Raw genomic sequence first — 19,365 nt, forward strand, 5'->3', positions numbered from 1 at the left:
AGGGAAAGTTTTTTTTATGAATAGACATGCCAGCGCTTTTACTGGGTTGTGCTGCTAACCAGACGGAAATGGAGCAGACCCCTTGGGACTCGCTGTTGGGTGGCTGCTGGTCGAAATGGAGAGACCAATCCATTGAAAATGTTTGTAAGTTCTACTGCAGGGTGGCATAGAATTGCAAACTGAGGCTGATGATTGTCAGAAACTGCAAAGTGATGTTTTTCAACATGCATCAGCATAGCGCTCAAGTTTCTCTTTCCACTGTTTTCCCAGAGGGATCCCACCTTCAGCATTGGTATTGTGACACTGCTGACAGTCTGAGAACTCCCTCTGGCCCACCGGATCACTGTACTTGTTAGTTATTTTTGGACACTGGACTACACCTTTGGCACCAGATCTGCTTAATGGGGTTGATGCAGCTTTTGGTTCAGATCAGTTTAATATTCAGGTTAAAAATGACGCTAGCTGATGTAACTGGGGTTTGACAGCTGGAAAACATAATGGAGTCACTAGATGATATGGTATCTAGTGTCACAGCACAAAAACATAAGAAATTAGCCAAACCTGAGCAACTCAAGGCTACAAGTGCTGACTCGTTCATTGCAAACAAGGGAAGAATTTGTACATTTTCATGACTAAATGCAAGAGCATTCAGACTGCCTAAGAAAGTTTAAGTGCTATTTTTATGCTGAGCTCTATATGAATGGCAAAGCATTAAGCTTTTGGGAATAAATTCCTGTATTGGTTGACTTTGCTATTGATTCGAAAGCGACGCGGAGTTGCTTTGATGCAAATGTACAAGATGAATGTCTTTCATTAGGGTGGATCTCTATCTTGCGCTATTAAGAAAGTTGAAGGTCATGTTTCCAGAGGTTTGGATGTTTTAAAAGCATCACAGTGATGTCTTCTCCATCCTCCGCTTGTTTCAGAGGAATAATAAATAATAATAAAAAGAAAAATGGTTGTATCCTACTTCCTGACTCAGTGGAGCCAGGCCTGCTTTAACCCAGGGATTACAATGAAAGAGTTTCTCTGCGGCCTTTATTTCGTACGGGGGCGGTTTCCAGTCCCCAGGCTTTGCTGTTTGTTTAGTTCCACATGCAAAGCCCCAGGCGCCACAGGCGGTCCATAGTGCTGACCCCCTTTTCCACTCCTCCACTCCTCCACCTCTACCCCTTCCCTTGTCTTGTGTTCCTACACTTTTCACTTTGTGTTTCTCGCTTTCTCGCTCTCTCTCCAGCTTCCTTTCTCCTGTTACTGTAGAAAATGCTGTGTATACATCACATCCAATATTTGTTTTGTCTAGAAAACCAATGCATAGCTGTCAACACTGCTGCTCTTAGAACTTGAGGTCAAGGGTGCGAATCCCCTGTTAATACATTCAGGCTTGAAGGAAGTTTTCAAACATTATTGTGGGTTTGAATTTTTTAAATTATAAAGTATCAGCTGCTCCTTTTTTGGATGGTAGCTGCAAAGTTACAAAAAACTGTTTATCAGCTACGTCACATTGAGTCTGCTGGTGGGGAGCTCTCATTGTCATCAGTATAATTGCTTGGACACACCAAGACCCATGTAAAAATACAATCGCCATTTGATCTCATTTCTATTTGTTAGCCACCCCATAGCCAAATTAGAAAGGCTGTCATAGGTGTGTTGAAAGCATATTGCATTACACAACAACTGCACTTTTACTGCTAGCATAGACTGTTATTAATAGAGCATGCCTGTTTGCATAATGATGTTTTCACAACCCTTATATCGGCAAGTTTTGTAAAAAATTGGGACACTTGATCGCGGGTAGGACATATTTATTTGTTCAAGTGAAATTCAGCTTTTATTTCTGGCACGGTTGCTTTGCTAACCATCAGAGAAGCTGCCAGGTTGAGAGTAGGCTTGCTTGAGCTAGATCACACAATTCAAAGGCACTTCAATATATCTATACAACCATTCACCAGTGTCGTTGGGATTTTTCTCTTAAAGGGAGCAGGTGTTAAAAATGATAAGAAAACAGCCAGGCTGGTGAGAATCTTCAAACTGAAACCACAAGGAAGTTGTGGGTGTGCCAAGAACTGTGTGTCCCAACGGTGTGACTCCTGATAAAACGGCTCCATTTCTAGGTGCTTGTTTAAGAGTGTGATGACAGTTTTGAAAAACTGAGATATCACGCCTTTCTGGTTATGAAAACCAGTATGTGTGAGTTTGTTTCACAACCCTCCTAAGATCTGTCGTCTTTTTTTAGTAAAGTATTCAATATTGCTTGATGGCTTTAACATTGTATTTATTTCAGTACAGACCTGGTACCCAGGTTAAGTTTTCAGGTCAGACCAGCATTAAGCTAATCTCTTTCTGGATTTGCTAATGGCCAGTTTGCATTAGCAAATACAGAAAATGAAGTACCTGCAAGATCTTTATAATTACATGTTAACAGCACTGTGAACCCTTGCATGCGTGAAATATTGAAAATACCTGAAATAAAGTAGGTTGGACACATCATGAATATATTTTTCATTGTTTCATATGATTACAATACTGTATAGCCACTCTAGATGTGATTCACGTTCTTGAGCTACACTGCAGTTCACCTATATAAGTGGACCAGCCGTTCTCTAGATGTAGGTACAGCTCTGAAACGACGTTCAGAAAGACAGTCGGACAGGCATATACCGCAAGATTACGATACGCTTGTGCTAAAGAAGGTCCTCAGCAAGTTCTATCGCTATCAGAGAAGTTGTTTTCTACACGGATGCAGTCAGGAGGTAATAAGGGGGTGAGTCTGCACTGGCACCTCGCCACAAGGGAGGCAGGCCCCACGACAAGCCACTCTGGGATTTTTTTTTTTTTTTAATCTTCTAAAAGTTTTAGATTTCAGTTATCCCACACAGGGGTCTGTGGTCTTTAAAAAAAAAAAAAAAACGTTATAAAGCAGTTACACCTGGGGTTGATGCCTCCAGTAAGTGTTTTTTTTATATCTGGTGGCTTGGCTTTAATAGATCTGTTCAGTTCTGATTGGTATAAAATAATTTTGATGACGTCGTTTCTTTAAAGTCTTATGACAGGTGTCTGTAATTAAAATGTAATAACAGTTGACAAAGGATATAATTTATATTCTGCAATAATACCTAACCACACATACCTAGCTCTAACACAGCTGTTACGTATTTATGAATAAGCATATATTTTTAAATCACCATTGAGAGTAATTATTGAATTTCCTTTGCTAGTTACTGTTATCTGTTATGCTGCTCCTAAATTGAGTGATTGGGTTGTTTCTCTGAATCTGTCTTCACCAGCTCTGAGCTGCTTCTCTGGAGAACTCTAAGTGCCCTGACCGAAGCGACTTCCTCATTTCATTGAAATCACCCTGAGGTGTGACCTTTCAGCTCTACCAGCGCCACCTACTCTCTGACTATATACATCTAGAGCAGGTGGCGCTGGGAAGGTCACACTGTTACATGATCTGAATAGGGTGAGGAAGGCTGGTCAGTCCTAGGGTTCCCAAGGCAAACTGAAAGTTCAAAGCTAAGTAGGGCAGAACACTTATTTATGTATTGGAGCAACGCAACCTAGAAGCACTGAGAATGGCTGCAAACTACTAAATGAGCAAGGGGAATGTAAAAGAGAAACACTTAAAATGATCCTGGCTCTTTAAGCAATGCATCGTTATCTCCTGGGCCCAACCATGCCATGCCAAGTGGTTCCATTGGAAATGAGATTAAACGTTGAGTGCTGGAGCTCTAGCAAGGTTTACACACACTTTATAAATACCAGATGCCATGAAAAGGAGCGTGATAATGTTATTTTTTTTTTGGTTTTTTTGTTTGTTTATGCATTTAAGTGCATCATAAACCTCGCCAAAAAGCAGAAGCTAGAGGATAAAATTTGTTGCACAGTATTCAGAAAGAAACCTGAGAGGAGGCTGCTGTGTCCATGATGGCCATCCCATAGGGTTTATGTTTCTGCACGGAAGTTTGATCATCAAGAAGCCTGGGCTTGCCACTAGTCTGGCATTGATTCCTGCATGGCTGAAGAAAACTAAAGTAACTTGTAGTGCAGGAGACAACCATGTTTGCTTCTTCTGGACAATCACTCTGAAATGAAAGCCCATTGCATAACAGCTATGTTTTTATTTGTTTAAATGGGCTTGCAGAACACACTATAGCCCTGTATTTAAGGGCTCTTCTATGAGTTATGCATGCCACACACTTAAAGGGTTATTCTACATATTCTTTGAGTAGTCAACGTAAAGAATGTGGCATGTGTGTATTTCTTTATTTCTTTCTTTTAACATGTATACAGTATTCTTCAATAAAAACTCCTAACAGAACGACATAGTATTCTGTTAGTTGACTAAGCCAGGAACTGTGTTCATTCAAACACTACGCCAATTTGACGCTTTGTGTATCCAAAGTATTACCTTTCTTTTGGAGGACTGTGGACGTATGAAGCCGTTAGAAAACCAAATGCCCTTTTGAGCGATACCAGTAGCACACACATGCACAAAAGTGCTCCAATAAATATGAAAACAACACTTGAACAGGAAGGGAAAAGTGTATTCTTGTTGCTATCATCATCGTCATCATCATCATCATCATCATCATCATCATCATCATCATCATCATCATCATCATCATCATTATCATCATCATCATCATCATCATCATCATATTAATAATATGAATAAATTGCATTCAAAAGCATAACTTTTTCATAATGCATAAACATCACATTTGCATTTTAATTAACATAATTGATTCACATGTTTTATGTAGTCTATGCATTTTTGTTTTTAATGTTTATTTAAGATGTTAAGGCATACTGTAAGTTATATGCATGCATATATTTTTTCTTCTAAATTATTTTAAATAGATAGCTCGTTAGATAGATAGATAGATAGATAGATAGATAGATAGATAGATAGATAGATAGACAGATAGATAAGTTTTAGGCGTTAAATGAATTTATTGAGAACAATTGAAATGTTATAATCTTCTTCTTCAAACAGAATCAGCACAAAATAAAACTATTTTTGTATTATTATTTTTATATAATTTAAAACAAAATTGTGGCGAAAACAAGCATAGCCTACCAGTAAAGGCCTGGTCTGTCCCTAACTAACACCAAAAGACAGTTATTTTTAGTTGATTAACATTAAAAGCACAATGCTCCTTTTAGAAAAATAAAAAGTGAAATCTTTGTATCTTCTTCGTTGTGTCAGTTGTCCTTCCAAAGATCTCTGTATCTGAAAACTACAACAACCAAACAATTACCCACCCCTTCCAGACCCGTATCAGCATTTACGATAGCGATTAATGGCTGTTTACTCTGTGTTTTATTACCACGGAAGCTGGCTGCATTTTTCCCGCTTTATAGTATAGCTGGTATAGTAATCCAGCAAAGGAAACCCTGAGGCCACGCGGAATCAGTTAAACTGCTGGACCGCGTCTCTTTGTGCACTTATTTGCGTACTGTCTGGGCTGTAGAGGAAGGGCTGTTATCTTTATTATGTTTCGTGTAGAAAACGTCCGTTACTGGAACGGGCTCCATGCTTTTGGTCAATGATTCGACAGCCAAGTAAAATAGCGGTAACTAGTGTGACTTGTGGCTCACTTTGATTAAATAAAGTTGGCATAAGAAGTGCTTCTTCTTTAAGGTAGACCGATTAAGAAATTAAATACAATTAAATAAATTAAATAAACACAACTTTGGAACGATTTGACTCAAATGTGAGCAAAATAAACTAGTGCAGTATAACATGAACAACCACTCTTCTTAAAAGATGCAATTATTGTTATTATTATTATTATTATAACTACTACTATGACTAATAATAATAGTGAAAAATGTTGCCCATTAAAGAGCATCGACGGTTAAAACACACACACACACACATATATATATATATATATATATATATATTAACGCAGGCAGGCGCATCACACAGGGCGAGGGAATCCACACACAGGCGGAGGGCGGACGCGAACCCGGGACCTCTCGCACTGATACCGCTGTACAAAAGAACCAACCTGTGATTTTTAGAACCAGTGTGTGATTTTTGTGTGTGATTGCGTCCCCAGCCAGCCCTGATGCTGCCTTGGCCTGTGCACGGTGCACACACCTCTGCCAGTCCAAGTCCGCCCGGACATCCTCACCAGGTTACAGTCCGAGAGCAGCGCTGGTAGGTGCCATGATCACACTCCGAGCCGGCTCTTTTGTACAGCGGTATCGGTGCTATGCAGTGGGAGAAGTCCCGGTTTCACGCCCGCCCTCCGCCCCCGTGTGGACTGACTCACCCGGCGTGATGCGCCTGCCTGCGGGAACCGAGGTGCGCTACAATATATATTAACCATTTATAAACACAATAATAATATCCAATGCATGACATTGATAAATGACAACATCCCTCAATCTAGTTTTACGAGTACCACGCATGGACAGTCAAAAGTGTGCCCAGTGAGTCAAACACTTGAGTGAGCCCAGCTCGGCAGGTTCATCTGAAGACATTTTGTGTAACTACAGGGTGCAGCTCCGGTCCTCGAGGGTAATCCTACTCCTGGTTTAATTGGCATGATTAAATCATTATTTACCACCTTCCTAGCTTTAAGTTGTTTGACTGTGCAATGCAAGGACATGGTTGGATAAAAAATCCGGACTGGGTGTCACTAAAATTCCCCCAGGTATAACATTAAGCTCTGGAAAATAATAATAATAATAATAATAATATATTTATTTATTTATTTATTTATCTATATATACCACCTTTCACAGTGGACCAGCATCACAAAGCGCTTTACAGAGGTAGGCTGTGAACTGTGCATTATATGCAGCGTCACTAACAATAGGACATTGATATAATCCGCAGATGGAGCACAAGGAGGTTAAGTGACTTGCTCAGGGTCACACAGTGAGTCAGTCAGTGGCAGTAGCACAGGCAGGAAGGTTTGCTATAGGACATGAATATTGTAAGTCAGCACTGTGTATTTCTCACTGTATTGCCTAAAAACAGCTGTACCCTAAATTACTTAATTGGACCAGTGAAGTGCTTATTAGAACCTTAATTGGTCCAATTAATTAATCAAAAAGCACAAATGTTATATCAGGCGTATATTATATTTAGATTTAGCTTAATACATAAATGTTAACAAAAACATACTGCCAAGGTGATTGAGTGTGGGTCGAACCCACCAATTAATTATCGTGGTGGGTGGCTGCGCACTAGGACCCGGCATTCATGCCCGCCCTTGCACTGCCCGGCCTTGTCCATCAACATTTCCATGCAGGCAGCAGGAGTTGATTCGTGTGTCAGAAAGGCGCTCTCCCACATTCCCCGGGTGGCTGGCAGCGTGCCGGCAGCGGAGGGGTTCGCTCCTTTCTCACGACCTCTCAGGTTCCTGATCTCATCTGGGAGCTATTCATTTCCTGCCAGAAAACAGCCTTCCCTTGCAACTGTAGAGAAAATAAAATCCACCTTGGTCACAGAGCCAGCCCAGGGCTTGGTACACAGAGCTCCCTGCTTAAATCATAAAGCTCTTGCTTGTCTGGGTTGCAATCAAAGGCAGCATTGGGAGGGGGGGGGGGAGTGAGAGAGAGAGAGATTGCACCATATGGTAGCACTTAAGAGCCAAGGAAGAAGCAAGAAGAGGTTTGTTTGCGAGGAGTGTGGGAAAAGTTAATCGAAATGAATGACAGCTAACCCCTAGTCGGGTTATTATTATAAGTGTGCACGTTAGCCAGGTCTGTGTAATACCGCCAGTAACATGAGACCAGCACAAAGCGGTTTACAGGCTGGTGGTTAAAATAACTGCACAAACTGACCACAGCTGTTCTTCTAAGAAGGGAAGCTGGGTGTGCTGCTCTGAAGCGCACCACACTGCGTGCTAGGGAGGGGAGGGGAGAGGAGAGGCGCAAATACAGGAGGGCGCGCATTCCTCTGCACTGAATTTAGCGTCCTGCAGTACAGGTCCATTCCGGTTTTACTTGGTGCAGTTAAAGTACTTCAGAATCACTGTAGTGTGTTTGTCTGATTCGATTCACTAATTAAGGCTCTGAAGTGCCAATGTCTATGCCAGTGTTTATATGTAGTGTAATAGCTTTCGTTACTGTGTTTACGTGTTTATTTCGTAATCAATTGCTTTTTTTCTACAATGCATTTATTCAGTAGACTGGATCCATCAAAGGTGGGCAGGGTGTGGGAACATTAGCCAGGGGTTCAACGCTCCACAGCCAGTAGCATGGTTGATAAAAAATCGAGTTTTTGATTACCCTAGTCAGAGAGTGGTCCATTTCACAAAAGCAATTTGCGACAATTCGCAGTCGCAAGCAAATAAAAAATTGGGTTTAATAGAAGTTTTGCAGGGCTGCGACATTGCCAATTTTCACCAGAAACCTGCAATTACAGCAATTGCAAGTTGCAATTTTCATTGCAGATCCTGTTTTATGACATACCATGGTGCTCATACGACTAGCTCGCTATGGAACTGTACATGCTATTGAACAGATTTCTCTGGTAAAACACTCTAGTGACAATATGAATTTGTCTGTATGTTATCGACTCTGCTACAGTTCACCACAGCAGCCACCTGCATGTTATTACCTGCCCCACATGTTTAAATAATGAGACTAAATGCAGCTTGATTATTAGACATGCCCCCTAATAAAGACTAATAAATGTGTCAAAGTAGTGAGTGTGCTTACCTGGCTATATAAACTTCGGCCAAAAGCCCCTTTTCAGCTGAGTAGAAAGAAAAGTAAACACAGATCAGTAAACTTTTTCTTTAAATACTTTTGCTGCACAGCGTTGACCCTTTTTCTACACAGCTGAAGAAGGGATCTCCTTATCTAGGCCTATGTCTAAAACTTCAAAGTACAGCATGTCACTTCTACGCAGCTCCAAATCTCTGTCGACAGTCAGGTATTTTGGTTTTCCTCAATCAACTTTAAAGCTTTTTCATCTGCTTTCTTTTTCCTTCTTTTAATTTTGTTTTCTGCTCACAAGATCTATCCATTTATTTCTTATTTAGACTCCTGTTCTTTGCTCTTCCCAGACATTGTTTACTGCATCAGTGATTATCTGAAGCTTTTTTTTCTTAATGACTAAAACTTCCAGAAAACTTGTCAAATAGAACTGTGTCGACCAGCCATTTCAATAATTAAAAAAAAAAAAAAAAAAAAAAAACCTTTCCTTTGCAGCACTGCCATTGTGTACTTATCTAATAGGTCACTGTGCCTTAAACTTGATTAGCGAGTAGTGACTTCACTCATGGCAGATCGCAAAAGAGTGAGAGCAGCGACGACACTTGTGAAGTGCTTATGAAACGCAAGCAGTGCCGACCTCTTGAGTCCTCGCAACCTCATCGCAAGCACATCGCAGTCGTCGGACTTCTGTGAAACTTTACTGTTTGTAACTAATTTAATGAAGATGGTCTTGTATACAACCTACTGTGAATTGGTATCTGGTAGTCAGCGTGGAAATCATAAGATTAACAGTTTGGAAAGTGATGGGAGTTTAAAGTTTGGCAACCGTTTTGTGTACCGGAGCCACATAATCAAAGTAATCCCTGTGCAAATGCATATATAGTTAAACAGCTGACTCTATTGCAGTGTTATAATATACTGGTCTCCAGTGGCAGTGATATAGACATGATAGCACATATAGCAGAATTGCAGCTACAATGCAATGACTGCTGCTGAACAGTCGCCCCCTGTTGGTAGCACCAATCTACTGCGGTGTATTGAATCCAGAATATTTAATTCTCCTTGTTGTCCTGCCAGAACACAGATCCTTAAGGTGATCAGTTGAGTTTGTCCAAGTTACCCTTAGGTAGCAATTAAGTCAGCAATACAGTCTTTGATCCACTGAACCACCGGTACTGTTTATGAAATGCATGAAACGTGTGCATATCTGCACCGAACAGGAATAGCGGCTTGCTATACATGTTTATGGTATTAAATATGTGGTCCCCAGTTCCATTGCGATTGTGTTCAGTGGTGTACAGATGCTTGGAAACGCTGCGTAGTTGCACAAAACCACACCACTCCCCTACAGCAATACCAAGACACAATACCGCTTCGAACTTCAGAAACCTCACTTTGCTGTGAGTCATGTTTTGAGAACGAGAGGAAAATCTATGATTTGAATAATTCCAAAATTGATTTAGTGGAATTCCATTTATAACAATTCCATTGGTAACAATTTATAATAATGAATTGTTTTGTGAAAAAATGCCTTATTTTAAGCGCTTATAGGTTTTAACTCCATATTAATGTTACAAAATGAAAAACAAAGAGACCTTGAATTATTTTCGGTTATACTTTTGTATTAGTATTATAATAATAATAATAATAATAAATAATAATAATAATAATAATAATAATAATAATAATAATAATCGTGTTTTATTTTTATATCAAATACTGCTGACAGGTTTTCTCAGTAACGCTGGTTAACCTATGCAAGTATTTCACAGATAAACGAAATTATAAAGTATGAAAGCAAGCTGATGCGTAAATAACTTCTGAAAACATTTCCATTTCATTTCCTGTATCACCCCTGCCCTCCCCCGCACTTTTGTTTTTGCCTTTACCACAAGATGAGACCATGTCTATTCCCAAGAAATACAGATAACGCGAATCGACAAAGTGACTCTTTGTCCCCTCTTTGTCCCTGTACCACGTCCCTTACGACTGCGCCCCAACGACTACCACCACCGACGCTTCCTCCAGCGCTGAGTCCCAGCCGCACGTACCACTGCACTGTAGCATCATCAACTCTCACTGATTCCAAGTGTAGAATGTGCCACTTTTACCAGGTGGCGCCAGTGGTCCAATATATCGCTTGTCCCTGCAAAATCACTTAAAGCAGGGTTGATTATGTGTGTTTTTTTTTTTTTTTTTTTTGTTTGTTTTGTTTTTTAATAGTTGTAGTTTTTTTTTGTTGTTGTTTAAATCTACTCGCGAACATAGTTCTGTCTTAACATAACCTGTAAGAGATCCTGGACGTGTGTACGTGCGTGTCTGTGTGTGTGTGCTTGTGTGCGTGCGTGCGTGCGTGTGTGTGTGTGTGTGTGTGTGTGTGTGTGTGTGTGCGTGTGTGTGTGTGTGTGTGTGTGTGTGTGTGTGTGTGTGTGTGTGTGTGTGTGTGTGTGTGTGCGTGTGTGTGTGTGTGTGTGTGTGTGTGTGCGTGTCTGTGTGTGTGTGTGTGTGTGTGTGTGTGTGTGTGTGTGTGTGTGTGTGTGTGTGTGTGTGTGTGTGTGTGTGTGTGCGTGTGTGTGTGTGTGTGTGTGTGTGTGTGTGTGTGTGTGTGTGTGTGTGTGCGTGTGTGTGTGTGTGTGTGTGTGTGTGTGTGTGTGTGTGTGTGTGTGTGTGTGTGTGTGTGCGTGCGTGTGTGTCTGTGTGTGTGTGTGTGTGTTGTGTGTGTGTGTGCGTGTGTGTGTGTGCGTGCGTGTCTGAGTGTGTGTGCTTGTGTGCCCTTGTGTGCGTGGGTGTCTGTGTGCGTGCCTGTGTGTGTGTGTGTAGCTATGTATGTATTTTGTATTTATTAGAATCCTTGAAATGAATGTACAGACATTTGAAAAATGATGATGATATTATTATTATTATTATTATTATTATTTAAACATCTTTAACGTTGATTTCAGCAGGAATCTGCTATATTTATATAGTTGCTTGTTCATAATGCCACTGCCCCTCTTGCAGTGTTAAAAAGCGCGTGGAACCGAGGCAGGGGGTGACAAAGCGATTAAAGGGCAAACTATCTAATAATCGGTGTCTGGGATAGGATTAGGAATAATAATAGTGATCAGGGACAAAAAAAAAAAAAAATAATCCCCCCCCCCCCCCCCCCCCAGTACACAGTTCCGATAATCGACCTGTCTATCAATCTGACTATTTTCATCTGTTCGTTTAATTATTTATTTTAAAAAGTGCTTAATTTTTTTTATTTGGCTGTTTTTTATCAGCGCATCTGCAAATCTTTCAATGATCTAAGGGTTAGGGAAAACGTACATTGAATCGTATTTGTATTTTTAATAAAAAGGGTACGGGTATTCCTGTTCAATAATTGAATCGTATTTGTATTTTTAATAAAAAGGGTACGGGTATTCCTGTTCAATAATTGAATCGTATTTGTATTTTTAATAAGGATACGGCTATGCTGGATAATTGCTCTGAATGACGCCTTCCTTAAGCTTTCAACCGCAGTTAAATGTATTTTTTTCTTTTTTCTTGGTTCAGATGGGTTTCAGTCCGGATTTTTTTTTTCTTCTTTACTTACCCTGTCTGGTCACGTATGCATTCATGCTCCCCGGTTTGTGTGTGTGTGTGTGTGTATGTGTGTGTGTGGTTTTCTCAAACACCTGGATTTGGTCAAACACCTGGGCAATCCAGGACATAATCCAACAAGTCGTCGTGGGGGGGTTTATCTGATATTCTCCAGTTGAAATGTGGAACTGTTTAAATCTGCCCCTCTTTGAGTCAGGACTTGTTCTGTAAGGTGTTGAGCGAGGCCGCTCCGGGGCTGCGTTTTACCAGCATTCTCGTCTCGGATGCGGTGTATTGGTTTCTTCACCGCTTGGAGTCATGTCTGAATACAGTAATATCTCTACAGCTGTGTGAGATAACTGGTGCTTTCGGTCAACACACATTTTCATTTTAGCACATATATTCTTTCTTTTGTGAGGGGAGATGACATAATTTGCAGCTTCAGTGTTGAAACGGTCCCTATCACATCTGTTTTAATAGCCTGGTTGGGTAACGTTTATCGATTAGCTACTAGAATGTTTTGAAACTACAGCGTTCTTATTGAATTTTATTGAATTTGAATTTATTGGTGATCAATTCAGTTAACAAAGAATACCTGGGTATGAAACCAAGAATTCTATTAAACACACGTGTAGAGGCTTATTTAAAATGGGGAAAGAACGTTATTTTAAAATGCATAATTCGATAATAGGTGGACTGGCTTTTCGTTAGCAATCTTGGGTGTTTATTTGAAAGCAGTGTGTTAATTGTACATGTGAGAGAACCTCTATTGTTAGTCCAGCATTGTAAAAAATAAACCTTAAAATGCAAGTTAAATAGTTATCAGCATATATTGTACATTTTATCTGGTAACGCAATGCATGTTACTAGTTTTAGCATATGGGGAACAGTAGGGAGACCAGTCCAGACTACTACTCTACAATGTGCGGATTACTTAAATGTTGAGCAACTTTTTGTGTTTACTTTGAACCATTTAACTTAGCTCAAAGTTTTAAACGCTTGGAATTAAATGTGGGTGTTTATCACCAGTGGAAATGGATTTGAACATAAGCCCCCCCCCCCCCCCCCCCCCCCCCAAACATGTATAAAAAGTATATACATATTTCATTTTTATTATTATATTTTAATCTTCTAAAGGAAGAAAACGTTTAAGCGCATTCAACATATATCTTTGGCATCGCATAATAGAAAACAAGACACCGCGAATATAAAAAAATGCAGTAAAAAAAAAAAAAAAAAAGAAAAACTGACTTTACAATACAAAACTCCATTTCAATATGAACTTTTTTGTCAAATATATACAAATATAGTGCATTATCTTCACCTTCAATACATTTTAATACAAAAAATATGAACTTTAACAAACCAGATATTTTTAGTTAAAAATGTTTAAGTGTCGTTGTTTTGTTTTGTTTTTTTATCTGAGTCATTAGAAATACTTTTTTTTTTTTTTTTTTTTTTTACCAAGGCCTCCAAACCGAATCAGCGGTGACCGGCGCGCCTGGAGAGACTGCAGCGGGCACTGGTGTGGTGACGCTATTGCTGTTGGCATAAACTGGGATCACGGGTCCGCTTGGTGCAAACGCTGCATTTGGGATCAGGAAGGCAAATTGTCCGTCTGTGGCTGGAACAAGCTGGAATCCGCCATATAGTTTAGTGGCGTCTGTGGGTGAGCTGAGCGCCGAGCCAGCTTTGCACGGCATCCCGTTGAGGGGCAAGACGTTGGGCTGAGGGGACGCGCCTGGGATTTGTACCATGGGCTGGCCGAAGGCTGGATGTGGGTGACTGGCGGGGACCTGCGGCTGTGTCGGGTAGTTCATGGCGTTGATCTGAGACATGCAGCTGGCTAGGTGCCCCAGGAGCCGGGTCCTGACCTCTGTGTTAACTCCTTCACAGGTGGAGAGGAACCGTGTCACCTCGTTCATGCACTCGCTGAACCCAGCTCTGTACTTGCCCAGGACTGTGAGATCTGTGTTTAAAGCAGCTATATGAGACAGAGGAAAAATATACAAATGTAAAACATACTCATGCACACACTTTTGTCAACAGGTGAATTATTAAAACAATTGCATATTTTATTCATTGAGCAGTGTGCTGAGAATTGTAGGCAAAAAGCCCTTTCGTTTTTTTTTTTTTTTCCCCTCTCTCCCGGAACAAGCGCAAGTTACGTCTATAAATAATCTCAGGCCGTGGGAAAGGAACAGCGTGCCAAGTCAGAACTGCTGCTGGACACCAGCTAAACCACAGATGGAAGTCTGGATGAAATCAGCAATAAAACGTTCAGGGAGTAATAGAGACAGAAAGAGGGCTTACCAGTCATCTGTGCTCTTTGCAGGTTTCTGAGGTGCTTCACTGTCATTTCAAGGATGTCAGCTTTCTCCAGCTTGGAATGTCTGGAACTCTATAGAACATTCCAATATGAGATATGTTACAGCTTGACAGTGATGTGAAACACATGAGCACCGCGATTTCAACAACATCTGGATATTTTATTATTATATGATCTGACTGAAGCACAACTACAGGTATATAGGTATCTACACTGCATTGGCTAACACATGTATTTACTTTCTAAACCCGTGATAATGTATATTATTGGCTTATTCAATTATATAACGTTTTGCAAATAGAATAAGGATGCTATAGAGTGAATACTTACATCTTTCTTAAGCGCATCCAAGATGAGAGTTTTTAATTGCCCCAGGCTTTCGTTAATTCTCGCTCTCCGCCTTTTCTCCATAATTGGTTTGGAGGACTATAAAAAAGAAGACACAGGCAGCTGTAAGTACATGCATGTTTTTGAGAGCGTGTAAAATTATGCATCTTGAACAAGCAAGCGCGGAGCTAGGCTGGACTGAGGTGGTTACCTTTCTGTGCTCCGAGGCTGTCTTGGGCTTATCCGCGGTCGAGTTCATGCTAGCCGGGGTTGCAGCGACGGGAGAACAGGACGTTTTCTCCATATCGGCTGGCATTTTATGTTGGCAATATCCCACAAAATGTGCAACAACTGCAGTGGCGCTTCTGGGCGTTCTCCCGAGGTTCTTGACTCGAGTCGTGATGTGCTGTCCGAACCGCTGTCCAGTTGCTTTAAATCCCCAGTTTATTTTCACAAAAAGAGTCAAATATCCTACTCGTACGTTTGTAAAAAAAAAATATATATATATATATGTATATATTTTTAAGGGCTTTATCACAGGGCAGTGCCTTTTCTTATAGTGTTCATAAAGTAAGGGTACTAGCGTGCAGTGTCCTTGCCTTCGCTCTGAGCTTGTCAATGTTGTAAGTGACTAGCAACACCACTTGCGGCTCTTATTTATATCTGAGACTGCACGCGAACGGCTCGTGTGAAACTTCCCAAACTTTCTTTCCCACAGTAACTTCCCACCAATCAGCGAGAGGGGCACGAGGCACAAGGGGAGGATGGCTCGTGGACGGCGCCCTCCCATTGGCTGCCCGGCGTAAGTACTGGCGGCCAATGACGCGCGGCAGGGCTTAGGGCACCACCGGGGCTCCACCGTCAATCATCAGCTTCACAAATTAACACTTTCGTTCCTGGAGCGCAGCAAAGCTAGCGACCACTTACAGGAGTGCTGCTTGCTGTTAAATTTATGAGTTTGACTTAGGTGGGGCGGGGAGGGGGGATTTCCCGTGCAAAAGAACTCCTAGCAAACTGATCTGACCATATTATTTGGTTTATAAATACAGCTGTCTTTTAGGAGTGCAATTTCTAGGCTAAAAACCTAGCTCAGATTTGTAAAATGTTTTGTTACAGAGGCCCATATTGAAATGAGTTGGTCATTAAAGGTATTCAAACACGACTTTCTTACATCTTGAACACATACTGGGGGCGGGGGGATTATACACACGTACGGGTTAAAGTACGCGAAAGGGGAGTCAAACCTTTGTCAATCCTTTCCAGATTATAAGTACAAATCTTTATTAGTTATCTGGTTATGTACGAGATGAATACGTCTGCAAAGTTATACTATTCCCGTATGAGATTGAAAATATGTCATTTGTGTTCCAACTAAATATATGGTATTTTAATCATACTTCCCCTTAAATTAATACATTAGCCTATCTTTGCCTATTACTGAGTTCTTTATCACATTCTAATAGTCTTTACCTTAAGAAGTGGGGTCATTTGTAATGTTTTTGGGGATACCCTCCTCCTGCCAATAGTACTAATAGAGGCGCCCCTATGTTGCGTGTTTCAATTCCATGTTATTCTGCCTGCTTTGTATTATTTGCTGCTGCTATGATTTGCCGCTGTCTTGCAGTGCAATCAATGCATAGCTATGTTTTTAAAAAGACGCCGCACTGCTCCCGGCTCAGCGCAAGCCTGGCAGATTGTCTTCTGTCGGCATGCGAGCGCTCTTGTGAATGTGGAGCACGTGCCAGGATGTCTTATTGCCGCTGTGGTTCGGGTTTGGCTTCTGGACTGGGGGTGGCGGTGGCGGTGGTTTATACTAGAGGGAAAGGAAATAGCAGCTGCTGTGTTAAAGCCTGGGAAAACCACACCCCCTTCGAGCTGGATCAGGGTTATTTGTATGGGAGCCAGTCCGAAGCGTGCGTTGATAAGAAGCTCTCTACCAGAGCCCAGGCGCTGTGCAGTAACCGCTGCAGCGCAGCGGTGGCGCTCGATAGCCATTTTAAAGTAAAAGTTGTTAACGGTGATAGATACCTCAAACATACCGGTACGTGATTTATTGTGCACCGGAACGTGTTTCACAGAGCATGCATTTTATTCAAAATTCATTTTTAACAATTCAGTCTTCAATTCACGTGTTCGGTTATTTTTTGTACCATCAATACATTAGCTTCGTTGATCTTGCCTTTTTTCTTTTCCATAATAGCGACTGTTGTGGGTTACATCAGCCCAGCTTTGAAGGTCAACGCTGGACAAAACACCCCGTGTGCGGGGATTGTAATACGAGCTTCATTTCCTTCCCTGTATCAACACGCATGCTAAATACACAGTGTGCTCCAAAGAGCCAGTTGCTGAAGCATATTTTGTCGTTGGTCAAATGTAAATACAATAAGCCTATGCACACAGATAGAGTGTGTTATGACAGACTAACAGTACAACACCTAACAGTGCAGGATGTATCCATCGTAATGTTTATAATACATTAATGACAAAACTACAATCATTTCAAATCAGAATTACCTGTATTTTTATTTTATTTTTTACAAATAATATTAATACCAATACAGCTAGCGTGGATAAAACAAACAAACAAAACCAAAAAAGCACGCTATAATCTCGATGACTCCATGTACGGAATTGCGGTGTGTGTGTATATATATATATATATATATATATATATATATATATATATATATATATATATATATATATATATATATATATATATATATATATATGCATGCATGCAGCTCAGTGCGATACCCTGAGCCCATCTGGATCCCTTTATTTCTTGCCAGGATCGTTGGGGCTGGTGTTTGCTCTGTAACCCGGCGCTTCTGTCATAGAGCTCTAATGTAAACAGTTAGTGCGTGGTATCCAGATGCTGCTTACCTCGCGACACGTGGCGCGCAAGCGACCGGGAGAAGGCGCTCCTTCCGCCGACTTGCAGCCTGCAGCCGCGGGGAACTCCACTCACCGCTGCGCTGAGATTACATGCGATAAGGTACAACAGACATACAGAGTACACCAACTGCCTCGCGTCCCCCCGCCAGCGTTCTTCCAACAGCGCCGTTAAGTGCTTTGAATGTTTCTTTTAAAGATAACAATCTCTCTATGTACAGCTTATTTTAGTTCTCTCTTTCACTCTATTTTAAATGTATCTGTAATATATTTATTTATTTTGGTTTTTATTTATACTTAACACCCGACGTTTCCTTTTTGCATCAGCATTGGTGCGGTTTGTAGATTGTAATACTTACTGAGTTAAAGGTTTTATATCCTACTTAAATACAAAAACTACATCAATATACAAATAAAGACCGGGGCACCGTATTGATTGAACCATGAGTCAAACAAACATTTCTGTAGTGAATATATTAAAGGCGATATGGTTAACATTGGGTATAACTTTAGTTTTAGAGATTACATAGGTATAGATATAAATAAAGACATAATTAAGTACAGAATCAATAAACACGTGCACATCGTTTATCCCTGCCTTATTTAAAAACAAAAACAAAAAACACATCTAATTCAAATCTATGTGAGAAAAAAAAAACAATATAATTCTCTAAATGCATTCTTATATATTTATTTAATTTAGTTAGCGTGATACGCACCCTTTACTTTCTTAAACTGGGGAAAATGAAGTCTCCGCAAATGCGGTCTCCCGGTCTCCTGGAACCAGGTTTCAAGCCGTAGATCCTGAAGGAGTGGCTTCGCGTTTCCTCACTTTACAGGGGGTTCTTTTCAAAGCATGGTGAAGAAGTGGATTTTCAATAAATGTTTTAGTAACAATATGTAATCAATGTAGTAAAAGGTATTATAAAGGCACCAGTCTGTACCTGGCAGTGATAGCTTTAACATTGCTTTGTGGGTTTGAACTGTACATCAAATAAATAAATAAATAATCAGAAAGATATTTTGCCTGAGGTCTCCTCCCTTCTCTTTTTCTGCTTGACTAACTTTCTCACACTCGAGTTCTCATGAGATGCCAAACAACAAACTCGAGCCTGAGTCATTCAGCCAGAAGGAGCTAATAGAATAATATAGAATAATAATAAGTCCTTTAAAATAACTTTTTTTTATTAAGTACACAAAGTTTTTTTTTTCCTCCACCTGCTGTTTTCTGCACCTGGCTGAGACAAATCCTGCACGTATCATCTGATCTAAACTTATTATTCACGGAGCGTAAGCTGGGGGTGTATGGATAGGGCAGAGGAAGCAGAAGCACAGAGTAGGACAGAGTGCTGGCTAGGAAGGACCGGACCTAGGATAGAACAACGGGCGAGGGCACTCTAGTAGCAGACCAACGAAGCTGGACATGGAAGCTAGGATAGAAGGTGGTAACTGACTGAGGGCGGCGATGCCAACACGACTCAAGGGCGAAGGACCCAGCAAACGAAGACAGGATAAGAAAGTGGTCACTGACTGGGGGCGGCGATGCTGACACGACCCAGGGG

General features: G+C 40.8%; 1 protein-coding gene across 2 annotated transcripts; it reads right to left on the minus strand.

The window, feature by feature from the left end:
* Nucleotides 1-13,346: 13,346 nt before the first annotated feature.
* LOC121327435 (transcription factor HES-1-like) lies at nucleotides 13,347-15,548 on the minus strand. Of its 2 annotated transcripts, none has more exons than XM_041271507.1 (4): nucleotides 15,120-15,548; nucleotides 14,912-15,007; nucleotides 14,566-14,653; nucleotides 13,347-14,221 (listed from the first exon to the last, which is right to left on the minus strand). In XM_041271507.1, exons 1-4 carry the CDS (start codon nucleotides 15,222-15,224, stop codon nucleotides 13,713-13,715), a joined length of 798 nt encoding a protein of 265 aa, XP_041127441.1. In that variant the 5' UTR covers nucleotides 15,225-15,548; the 3' UTR covers nucleotides 13,347-13,712. The 2 variants fall into 2 exon arrangements, with proteins under 2 accessions (XP_041127441.1, XP_041127440.1); XM_041271506.1 differs by having other exon boundaries at nucleotides 13,347-14,236.
* Nucleotides 15,549-19,365: the final 3,817 nt, after the last annotated feature.

The sequence above is a fragment of the Polyodon spathula genome, chromosome 14 (genome assembly GCF_017654505.1).
Source record: "Polyodon spathula isolate WHYD16114869_AA chromosome 14, ASM1765450v1, whole genome shotgun sequence".
Lineage (NCBI taxonomy): Eukaryota > Metazoa > Chordata > Actinopteri > Acipenseriformes > Polyodontidae > Polyodon > Polyodon spathula.

What these genes read in the sequence shown, in the direction of transcription:
- LOC121327435 (XM_041271506.1), bottom strand. Translation starts at nt 15,224, where the DNA reads ATGCCAGCCGATATGGAGAAAACGTCCTGTTCTCCCGTCGCTGCAACC. An exon ending in TGGATGCGCTTAAGAAAGAT is followed by an intron (nt 14,654 to 14,911) that starts GTAAGTATTCAC and finishes AATGTTCTATAG; the next exon opens with AGTTCCAGACATTCCAAGCT. An exon ending in GCAAAGAGCACAGATGACTG is followed by an intron (nt 14,237 to 14,565) that starts GTAAGCCCTCTT and finishes TGTCTCATATAG; the next exon opens with CTGCTTTAAACACAGATCTC.